Source organism: Sapajus apella, unplaced genomic scaffold, assembly GCF_009761245.1.
Source record: "Sapajus apella isolate SASKATOON/1434 unplaced genomic scaffold, GSC_monkey_1.0 scaffold43, whole genome shotgun sequence".
NCBI classification, from domain to species: domain Eukaryota; kingdom Metazoa; phylum Chordata; class Mammalia; order Primates; family Cebidae; genus Sapajus; species Sapajus apella.
In genome coordinates this window covers 16,396,856-16,408,985 of record NW_022436983.1, presented here as the reverse complement: position 1 = coordinate 16,408,985, position 12,130 = coordinate 16,396,856, and the positions used below count along the sequence as shown (strand labels likewise).

Genomic DNA, 12,130 nt, shown 5'->3' with positions numbered 1-12,130 from the left:
TAGCTACTACATTTTCTTAGTTCAGAAGCTATGTAGAAAGTCTAGATAAATTTCCTTTCTACCTCTGTGCCTATGTCTACTGAATCCCTTTGTCTTCTGTAAGGCATCCAGTTTTAGTAGTTTTTGGTTTATCTTTTTAATATTTCCTTAGGCAAGTACAAATATATATTCTTATTTCCTTAATTCTTACATGAGTGGTAGTAATGGTGGTAGCCTATCATATTCACTGACCTACATTTGCTTTATTCACCATCCTGTTTCGTCAGTTCTAAGGAAATGTACCATTATTATATGTACCACTAAGAAATTATAAAACGCTGCTAACAAACTATGGCACAACGCTTGCTTATCACATTGATTAAGTTGTTTCTCTATTTCAGAGATGGAAAAACAGTGTATCCTGTCAATCTCTTATAGCTCATAGAGCTCTCCTTCATTTTTTATGACTACATAGTAGTCTATTCTGTGGATGTACTGTAGTGTATTTAACCAGCTGGATATTGAATTGTTTCTGATCTTTTGCTCTTAAAATGCTGTAATGAATAAGCTTGTCAGTTGATAGAAGTTGAGATATATCTGTAGGAGAGATTCTTAGGGGTAGAATTGTAGGCCAATGGGTAAATACATCTGTAATTGTTAAGATACTGCCATATACCCTCTGTAGGACATACACTGTTTTACATTTCTACCAGCAAAATACAAGAGAACTGTTTTCCTCATTCTTGACAAAACAGTGTATGATCAAACTTTTGAACTTTGCCAGTCTGTTAACAAATGGTGTCTCAGTGCCATTAATGATTTGCTTCTCTTATTATGCATGGTTTGAACTTTATATTTTAAAAGCCATATGTGTTTCTTTGTGTGAACCATGTATTCATGAATTTTGCCTATTTTTCTATTCAGTTGTTGAGCTTTTTCTTATTTTCCTGGTGCTCTGATATAAAAGAGAGATTAGCTGTTCGTGATACATGTTGCAAATATTTCTTCCATATTTATTGTCTTTGCCTGTGGTATTTTTTGCCATATGGAAGTCATTTATTTTTAGTAGTTGAGTATATCACTTATGTATCCTAGATTTTAAGTCATAAGGTCATCTCCACTCCAGTGTTATATGAAGAAATCATCCTTATTCTGATACTTTCTTAGTCCTCCCTCCACCCTTTTATCATTTAAATTTTCAGTCGGTTTGGAGTTTATCCTGGTTTATGGTGTGAAGCATGGATCATCTTTTATCTTTTTTTCTGATTAACACTACCTGATTTAATGATTTAAGCATTATGTTTGTTTATATTCAGTAGGGCCAGTCTCTAAATTTTACTTTTTTTTTCCCCTGGTTATTCTTGCTTATCTATTTTTTCATATGAACTTTTAAAAGTTACTTGGTTTTAGAGGGAAAAAACAAAAGCTTGTTTTGACGGGGACTTGGGGACCATGTCACATTTGTTAATTAACTTGTAATAATAATTATATGTTGGTTCCTTGAAGGTTCTACTCAGCGTTAGGTGCTTTAATGACAACATAGGAGGAGGCAGTAACCAATAATTTTTATAAATTGGTGACTGCTATTAGTATAATTTTCCTAGCAGTTTCTTATACAACCTATAACAGCACTTTCAGCACTTAATGTTTTAGAGGGGAAAAGCCTATGCTATGAAGACAGCAAGTAACACTTTTCAGGTATAATTAAGTAGCCAATTACAGTTCTGTTTATTTGTTGCTTACTAGGTAAAAGTTTTGTTTGTGAGAAATTTGGCTACTACGGTGACAGAAGAAATATTGGAAAAGTCATTTTCTGAATTTGGAAAACTTGAAAGAGTAAAGAAGTTGAAAGACTATGCATTTGTTCATTTTGAAGACAGAGGAGCAGCCGTTAAGGTAGAAATTTTGGAATTTTGGTTCTTGGTATTTGAATTTTGTTTTCGAAACTTGCTAAACACATAACTTTAAAAACTGAAATAAAATTGGTCGTTAGCTTTTGCTGAACTCTGGAACTTTCTATTTAATCTCTAAAGTGGTAGTAGTATGACAGATAAGACTCCATATTTCAAAGCCAGTTTATTACTGAGTTTGTGATTTTAGGCAAGCTATTTTTAATCTCTGTATTGTTTTGTAAGATTTGATAGCACGATGCCTTGGAAGTATTACAAGGTGTAAAAATTAGCTGCTGTAAACACTAAATAGGTAGTGAATGTATTATAACTACTTAGTTTACCTCAGTTTGTGTACCTATGAAGGAAACTGAATGGTGCACATAACTCTCACAGTATACAGTGTTTGTTTGAGTAGGTACATTGTGATGGTATGATCAGTTTTACTTTAATTATTTTAGAGTTAAAATAGCATTGGCTATGTTTTACTGATTTGAGTAATTGTTAGAGGTAGCTCTTGTGTTTAATAGTCTTTGATGATAATGAAAGTGTGAAAAAAGTATTTTGATATACTATCTGGAACACAAAACCTGCTCTGCTTTCTGTCGACAATGGACTATCTTTTTTTTTTTTTTGACGGATTCTTGCTCTGTCACCCAGGCTAGAGTGCAATGGTATGATCTCGGCTTACTGCAACCTCTGCCTGCTGGGCTCAAGTGATTCTCCTGCCTTAGCCTCCTGAGTAGCTGGGATTACAGGCACTTGCCACCATGCCCAGCTAATTTTTGGATTTTTAGTAGAGACGGGGTTTCACTGTGTTGGTCAGGCTGGTCTTGAGCTCCTGACCTCGTGATCTGCCCAACTAAGCCTCCCAAAGTGCTGAGATTACAGGCATGAGCCACTGTGCTCAGCAGTTTAGGTCCATCTTTTTTTTTTTTGAGGCGGAATTTCACTCTTGTTACCCAGGCTGGAGTGCAATGGCGCGATCTCGGCTCACCGCAACCTCCGCCTCCCGGGTTCAGGCAATTCTCCTGCCTCAGCCTCCTGAGTAGCTGGGATTACAGGCACGCACCACCATGCCCAGCTAATTTTTTGTATTTTTAGTAGAGACGGGGTTCCACCATGTTGACCAGGATGGTCTCGATCTCTTGACCTCGTGATCCACCCGCCTCGGCCTCCCAAAGTGCTGGGATTACAGGCTTGAGCCACTGCGCCCGGCCTTTAGATCCATCTTTAATGGGTGAAATTTTCAGTTTCTTTTTCTTGTTCATCTGTCCTTCCTTGAGGGGATGGGAAGGAAGACAAAATATTACCAAAATCTTTTTTATGTTATTAGGAAGATCCAGAATGCTCAGTGACACAGGCTTGGTTCTTTCTCTGCATATTTGGTCGACGGGGTACTGCACCTCTAATTTGAGCATTTTTTTGGTTTTGTTTTTTGCCCAGGCTACTGCTTTTTAAACAGGCTTTATAGAATCTCTGACTAGTTTACAATTAATTGGCTTGCTCATTTATGGTAGCTAATTAATGAACAGTATTGTTAATAAAATTCATACCTTGTCCAAGATCATAAACTCAGTAATAATCTGGCTTTGAAATACGGAGTCTTACCTGTTATACTGTTAGACTCTTAACTGTTAATATGTGGCTTCTGAAATTTCCACTGGTATAGAATGCAGATAACTGATAATTTTATGCTTTCCAAATATTCCTCCTGACTCGATTGGTTTTAAATAACTGGTTGTCCTAATTGAAGATATTTATAGGATGGTTTGCCAAAGAAGCCTATGAAATTATAAAATATCTAGTCCAGGAACTGGCAATCACCAAGATGGTCAGGGCAGACAGTAGATGTTTCATTTTTTAATTTTTGCCAGGAAGCTTTTGTCAACTTGTTGAGTTGCCTTAACTGAAGAAACCTAAAGCTGAGGTGGTAAAAGGGAAAATTGAAGTCTTGAGGACTAGTTTAGCTTTTTTTCTAGATACTAATAAATCACTGATAGCTCTTTATAAATAGAACATTTTTATTATGTGCGCCCAGAGTGGGGAAAGGTATAGAGAAACAAAAAATAAATTACAAGGAGGTGACGTTTTCTTACTCTCTGAACCTTTTGATGAATGGCAGAGGTGGTTAGGTGGAACAGCATGAACAAAGGGCAAGAACATGGAATGTTTGATTACTGCTTTCTGTGTAATTGCTTGAGTCTTCATTAGTCCAGGCCTTTTCTGGCTCTGTACTTTTAACTGTTCAGGCAGAGTACATTTTGGGTTAAGCATTGTAGGGAAACCTGGGCTTTTTGTGTTGGTATCTTGTTGAATTTTAAAGATAATCTCACTCAGTAACCTCATTTGTGCTTCAGATCCTTGAAATTTTTGTATAAGAACAGTGTAAGACCTGTATATTGAATGCCACATGTTTATTTTAAAATTCTAATCCTGAAAAGTTCATCTTTGTCTGGTTTGTATTAATACTGGCATTTTTCCCTGGTATGGATTTGCTTCTTTCTTTAGTCTGGCTTATCTTTTAAGGAGTTAGTTATTTGGAATTAAGGAGAAGCAATAGATGGCAATTATTCTACCTTTTAAAATATGTCAGGAAGTTGGTTTTGTTCTCAATGTAATTTACATATAAAAAGATTAGGTCAAGGGAAACGTATTTTCTCTGTGTGTGTGTTTGTGTGTGTGTGTTTAACTTTCTGGCTAGATTCACCTTTTGCCATTTAAAATAATTGTGAAGTAAATTGTTTATTAAGTATATTAATGACGTGTATGTTATGTTTTATTATAAAATATCATAAAGTAAATTAATTTTTCTAATTTTGTATAGGCTATGGATGAAATGAATGGCAAAGAAATAGAAGGGGAAGAAATTGAAATAGTCTTAGCCAAGCCACCAGACAAGAAAAGGAAAGAGCGTCAAGCTGCTAGACAGGCCTCCAGAAGCACTGCGTGAGTCTACATTTTAGTAAATACATCTTTGGATAAGGAATAACAATAATGGAGATCAGAAAAATAAAATCAGGAGTCTTGAAGCAAACTGATTTGTTTTTTCTTTTCTCCCTTCCCTCCTTTGCTAGGTATGAAGATTATTACTACCACCCTCCTCCTCGAATGCCACCTCCAATTAGAGGTCGGGGTCGTGGTGGGGGGAGAGGTGGATATGGCTACCCTCCAGATTACTATGGCTATGAAGATTACTATGATGATTACTATGGTTATGATTATCACGACTATCGTGGAGGCTATGAAGATCCCTACTACGGCTATGATGATGGCTATGCAGTAAGAGGAAGAGGAGGAGGAAGGGGAGGGCGAGGTGCTCCACCACCACCAAGGGGGAGGGGAGCACCACCTCCAAGAGGTAGAGCTGGCTATTCACAGAGGGGGGCACCTTTGGGACCACCAAGAGGCTCTAGGGGTGGCAGAGGGGGTCCTGCACAACAGCAGAGAGGCCGTGGTTCCCGTGGATCTCGGGGCAATCGTGGGGGCAATGTAGGAGGCAAGAGAAAGGCAGATGGGTACAACCAGCCTGATTCCAAGCGTCGTCAGACCAACAACCAACAGAACTGGGGTTCACAACCCATCGCTCAGCAGCCGCTTCAGCAAGGTGGTGACTATTCTGGTAACTATGGTTACAATAATGACAACCAGGAATTTTATCAGGATACTTATGGGCAACAGTGGAAGTAGACAATTAAGGGCTTGAAAATGATACTGGCAAGATACGATTGGCTCTAGATCTACATTCTTCAAAAAAAAAAAAAAATTGGCTTAACTGTTTCATCTTTAAGTAGCAATTTGCTGCCATTTGTATTGGGCTGAAGAAATCACTATTGTGTATATACTCAAGTCTTTTTATTTTTCCTCTTTTCATAAATGCTCTTGGACATTATTGGGCTTGCAGAGTTCCCTTATTCTGGGGATTACAATGCTTTTATCGTTTCAGGCTTCATTTTAGCTTCAAAGCAAGCTGGGCACACTGTTAAATCATGATTTTGCAGAACCTTTGGTTTTGGACAGTTTCATTTTTTTGGATTTGGAATAGATTACATAGGAGTATGGAGTATGCTGTAAATAAAAATACAAGCTAGTGCTTTGTCTTAGTAGTTTTAAGAAATTAAAGCAAACAAATTTAAGTTTTCTTGTATTGAAAATAACCTATGATTGTATGTTTTGCATTCCTAGAAGTAGGTTAACTGTGTTTTTAAATTGTTATAACTTCACAACTTTTTGAAATCTGCCCTACAAAATTTGTTTGGCTTAAACGTCAAAAGCCGTGACAATTTGTTCTTTGATGTGATTGTATTTCCAATTTCTTGTTCATGTAAGATTTCAATAAAACTAAAAAATCTATTCAAAACATTACCTATTTCAAATTCAATTGTGTCCTAAAACATCATTTTATTCGTAATCCTTGCAAGGAATATTGTTTTCAAAGTATAACTGCCTATGTGAGTGATCAAATTCATGCAAAATTTCTTGTCTATTCCAACATGTATGGTGGACATTAGACTGAGGATTAGTCTAAATTCAAGTATTATTCCAATTAGCACTTCATTAATTGGTGTTCTCTCATAGTCTTTTCTAATTTTGAAATTTTATTCTTTATTTAAAAAAAAAAAAAACAGGTTCAAAGACTTTTGAGCATTCTTTGTAGGCATTGGATAATTTGCGTTAAAACAAATAAAATGTGGCTGGGAAAGCAGACTGCAAATTTATTTTGACCCACATTCTTTATAAGGGTTAATTTGTGGCTGAAGACCTTATTTGCTGGATAAGTGAATGTACATACAGAGAAAACTGTTAGTACTGTGGCGTCAGTTGCACTGCAGACTTTAGTTTTAATAAACATGATAGTGACTACTATTTTAGTTACTGAACGAATATAATTTCTTATTGCTATGTAAATTTGCTTTGAGAAACATTCATGCCTTGTAAGAGAGGCTTAAAAATATTCAGTAGTAATACCTCTGACTTTCTGTTAACACCTCGTTTATTTTTAGTTATCTGCTATCCCTGATGCCTGAATTTTTTGTTGGCCAATACATAACATCTGTTTCTCTATTCCTTTAGAAATTCTGATTTATTTTAATGACTTTTTTGCTTGAGAATGAGAGGAACAAAAGAATCTAAGCTTTACGGTACAGCAAAGTCTGAATCACTTTCAAATTACTATTAAATTTTCCCTTCCATCTTATTCTTACGTGGTTCTCAAATGTTTTTATAGTGATAAAAACATCAGAAGCCATTGGGGAATAATTAAAATGGATACACCATTATTTTGTGTTTTGTTCCTGTTTGGTGTCTTTGTGATAAGAATATTAGATTTCAAAATCATAAGCCACTTAATTCCATGTAATCTTGGTTAGATCATATTTTGGGTTTCATGGCTTCTTTTCATTTCAAATAAGAAAATTAATAGTTACTGAGAAAAGTCAATATATTTCATTTCTTTTTCTAAGTACCGTCATTACACAGTACAGTCATTTAACAGGCCATTGATATTTTAGTTTTTTGGAAACTGATAAAGAAATTATGGTCTGTTGTGTGATAGTTTTGAGTTAACATGGGTATTTCTTTGGTAAAACAGAACGAGTTTTTTTTTTATGCCCATGTATGCAAGTCAAGACACCAAACATTCTTTAAATGCTGCTTTTAAACTTTAAAAGTACAATTTGAAGTTGTAACCATACATCTAATTAGACTTAAGTAAAACCCTGATTTTTTTCCCGGAAAGAACAAAATCTACAAATTTGAGTTGTTTTTATTTCTTAATTAGGTGTTACATGCTACAAAGTTGTCATAAAGAATATTAAGAATGGGGATAGAAATGATTCTGACAAAGCATAAACCCTTGCAAAAACATTAGACTAAAACTTGGGTTACATGTCAAAATCCTTTCCTTTAATTGCAAATTATATTTTGAATTTTAAAATGGCCACCTCCTCCTCTGTCCTTCTCACTAAAAATATATTTACAGAGGTATCCCTCTAATATTTGGTTTATAGGTTTTGTGGCTATTTTAAATTGTAAAGCATAATCCTATATACATTAAAACTCAAGAGCTTTTCTTTGATGTCTTATAAATGATCACTGTAGCAGCATTCAGAGAAAATAGATTCAGAACTCAACTTTTCGCATAAATAAATCTAACAGTGTTATATATGAACCTGAAAAATGTCAATTGAGGGAGGTCTTTATTCTAGATTGGCATTTTTTAAAAAATGGTACAAATTTTAAGTTCTAAGGAATTTGGTTTCCTGCTCTCCTACCTTTCCATCTTTTTTGTTCCCCAAGCTAATTGATTTGGCTTTATTTATAAGCCTGTTACTGTGAAGTGTGTTTTGGGAAATACATTTGAGGTAGAGCTCTTCTTTGTAGGTACCCTCCTGAGACTGATACAAATATACCCCTCCCCATAATGGAATACTAATTTTTATTTGATCACTCATTTATAGCAGTTGCTTAAATGTAGGTATTTATATGAAGGTATTTTAATATTTAAGAGCAAAAAGTTCTAATAAGTTGCCAGATTTCTAATAAATCCAGGTTTATTTGATGAAAAGGAAAATGAGTTATGATTCTGTAGTTTTTTTAAAAAATGAATTTAGCATAATTGTTTTTCAGGTTTTTTTAGTTACTGGGGTTATTCTGCATAAGAAAGCCCAATGCTTTCTGATATTAGAAGATAATTTTTCTCTCTTTTGACTTTGAAATCTGACTTAGGAGATGAATTCTTTTTAAAAAGGTCAGCATGCAACAAAATATATATTTTAAATTCTCAAAGAGAAAGGACATAAAATTTCACTCCTAGCATAAAGCCATATAATATTATTCTTGAAACTCATTACATCATTTGCCTTCTGCCCATTTGAATATAATCATACCTACGTTTTATTAATTGTGTATTTGTAAAACCAAACCCTTCCAGTAAATACTTGCTATAAGGCTATTGCTTGTCAATTATCAAGGCTTCTAAATATGTTATAAACTTGTCATTTTGATTTTTCAAAGATAATTGTATTATACTGAGGTGTCCAGTATTCTTAAAACTAACCAAAGTTAATTTTATAGTATTGTTCATTATTATGTGAACAATTATTATGTGGCATCTCCTAAGTGAGCAGCTAAGAAAAAGCCTTATAGAAAGAGTGCACTGGATTTATAAGTGTGTTTATGTTTCTCTAAGAATGGGAGCTTCTGTTAACTTAGAGGTGGAGTTGTTCTGAGGAAACCAACAGATTGGATGACTGACTGGAGAATCCAGAATAACAAATCCATTAGCCAGACATGTATACTTTTATATTACAAGTTTGTTGATTAGGTCTTAATTTTCAAATGCAAACACTAAGCTTTAAAAATATTGCATATATAATGTATTGTTCAGTAATTTAGTAATAAATAATTTGAAGTCATTATTGTTAATCCTTCTAGAAAAGTTTTTTTTCTTAAAATTACATGTATATACTTTTTAATTTAGAGGTTACCAGAAGCTCGGTTTTGTTTTGTTTTTTTTTTGTTTTTTTAATCATTTTCAGATGTTATCCAGAAATCTGCAAGTGTACTTTTCCTGTTTTAACTCCTTCCTTTTATCACCTGACTATCAGGGAAGCGAGGTTGAGGCTGCCCTGACCTGACATGTCATGATGTCGACTTGCTAGGTGGGGTTCGCTGGGGACGATAACCAGTGGAATTGTTGGTAAGAACTTTTTTTTTCCTATTTTTTTTTTTTTTTTTATCAGTAGTGGGGCATTGAGTGTGGGATAATGCCCATATCCTATAAGTGGGCGATAATATCAGCCTTGTAGAAAAATAGGACTTTAATATTAAATTATTCTGTTCTTAATAGGAACATATAATACTACTTCACTTAATCTTAAATTGGTAGCAGATAAGCAGGAAAGGCCTGCAAGTATGAAATACTCAGGGTATATTTTAAGTGAGCAAAATAGATACCTTATAATCTAAAAAGTCTGTTGGAGAGACAATAAATTTACTTTCTTTTAACTGTGATTTCAGTCTAGTATCATATTTGCTATATTTTGTTGGATAGATTAACATATAATGCATCTTAAAGAGATTATTTATTGTATGCTAATTTTAGTGAAAACAGGAAGATGTTGATAGAATGAGGGTTTAAACACCAAAGATACTATTTTTAAAAATCTTCCAAACTAATCTTAACATTGTAAAATGAAAGTTAAAAAAATTTTAGCGGTTTGACAAACAATAATGGCCTCAGTTTAGAGATATATTGAGACAATGACTTTGGGTCAAGAGGAAATTACATAGCTGAAATATTAAGACCTTGAACATAGCAGAAATGTAAACCTATGAACAACCTGTGTTTTTTCTGAAACCTAGGATAGCTGATAGAATTAGTAGATATTGGTAGAATTAAGAGTCAGTATTTAAATTATTGCTGAAGATTAAAATCCCTCATCTTACAGTCTGTAGGGGATTTCATGATGGTAAGGTATAAATTGAAATTAAATTTAGGAACTAGGCATTTCTGACCGTACCATATAAAAAATAATTATTGATATAAGCACAGATTAAAAGTAATTATGGATTTTCATGTCTGAAGAACCTCAGTATTCTTATATAGCACTATATCTTCTTTATTGGTTGAGGGTATCAGTCTAGAAAGAATTTCCTAGATGTTGAACATGCTAGTCAGTGTCGTGAATATAAACCCTTACCTGTAAGTTTGCTGTAGACTAGTTGTACAATGCTAGAATGAAATTACATAATACTTTAAGAATTGCAGTGATTGCAGGATTGTGTTAAGGTAACATTTTATGCATGTATCAGTGACAGAAAGGATCAGGGTGTAAAACTTGCACTAAATAGCATGCTCCTTAGGAAGTTTTAAGGTAAGCAATAGAAATATTCATGTAATTCTGATGAGTTTATGTAAGTTAAGGAAAATTCGATGCCAATTTGTTGGCTTTAAACACAACAAAATACATTACATGGAACCAAAAAAGGAGGTATTCTGGGGAAAAACTTAAGTTGCTCAAATTTAAATAAGGGCTCTCACTTTATATGGTAGATTTGTCAGGATCCCATAAACATTGCTTATCTTGATTTCTCACATACGAGGGTTGGGCAAAAGGACTTCTCTAGCCTGTTCAATAACATAGGTAGACTTGTACTTTAGTGAATCCTATTATGATGTTAAGTACTATGTTCTAAGGCTATTTCTATAATTGGACTGAAGGCCCCTGCAAACATAAATTGCTGGTATGGATATAAATATCAAAATAGGGACATTTGCAAGACCTTTTCCATTTAATCATCAGTTTATTAAAAATCGTGCTTTTGGTACAGTGTTCATGTACCATAACTGTATTGGAATATTTGTACAATGTTAAATATTTTTAATAAAATTTAACATGTTCAAAATGTTGTGTTGGTGATTTTGGGTGGGGTGTGATGGGTTTGATTGTATAAAACAGATTTAGTAGTTATGTGAGGCTTTTGTAGTCAAATGGAGTTTCTGTCTTCAAATTTAGTATTAGATACTGGGTACCTGTTCTAAGGAAGGTAGTGAAGGAGCGGGATAGTAAAAATGAAAAGGCTGAACTCCCCGGAGATTTATTAAATTGTCAGGAAGCTTGGCAGGGGTTAGAACTAGATCTACAGGTGGCAGATAGGAATATTGGCTGTGGCATAACAGACTGCCAGTAATAGCATTTTTCTGAGGAAATTGTGGCATTTTGGAAATGATCCTAGAGAACCTACAGAGATGGGCAAACAGAAACACTTGTACAGTGCTTTCAGTAGGCTTTTTATTGCCCCAGTGCCCTTGTGCCCTTGATGTGACATGCCACAAGTGAAGGAGAAGTGGTGAGGGAACTATTTGAGGAAAGCTCTGTTGGACAATTTGGATGCATCGTCGGGAAATACTGCCAATTTACAGGAAGTACTGTATAAAGAGTTCTCTCTTTGTGTCTTAAAGTTAACATTATGAGGTTTCCTATTCTCTTGCAGGTAGCCCTAATACAGTGGTTTTTCTTATGACTTACTTTTCTTGAGGGTGTATTTTGTTTCTCACCAGTCAAAAAGGTAGAAGTTCTGCAACTCAGAATGGAAATTCACTTGAAGTAATGTGTTCATTACTCTGTAATCAGTGACGTTAATTAATAGCAAAAAATATTTGGAAGGAAGATGATGGTGACCTAATAGTCTATAAACAAATTGAGTACGAAACTATTAAGAAGGACTAGTAATATATTCTGCCTTGTTTCTTTCAAATG

The 12,130-nt window shown here is 34.4% G+C and overlaps 1 protein-coding gene across 6 annotated transcripts in view; it reads left to right on the top strand.

Annotated features, from left to right (window-relative positions):
- Positions 1 to 7,474, top strand: part of HNRNPR (heterogeneous nuclear ribonucleoprotein R) — a 34,359-nt gene extending 26,885 nt beyond the window's left edge. For 3 of the 6 annotated variants that reach the window (XM_032300759.1, XM_032300756.1, XM_032300755.1), the window contains 3 exons: positions 1,726 to 1,875; positions 4,696 to 4,817; positions 4,946 to 7,474. In XM_032300759.1, coding sequence (XP_032156650.1) covers positions 1,726 to 1,875; positions 4,696 to 4,817; positions 4,946 to 5,558 — 885 coding nt within the window. In that variant the 3' untranslated portion in view covers positions 5,559 to 7,474. The remainder of the gene's footprint in view (positions 1 to 1,725; positions 1,876 to 4,695; positions 4,818 to 4,945) is intronic. The other 3 variants (XM_032300760.1, XM_032300757.1, XM_032300758.1) reach the window with 2 other exon arrangements.
- The last annotated feature ends 4,656 nt before the right edge of the window (positions 7,475 to 12,130 follow it).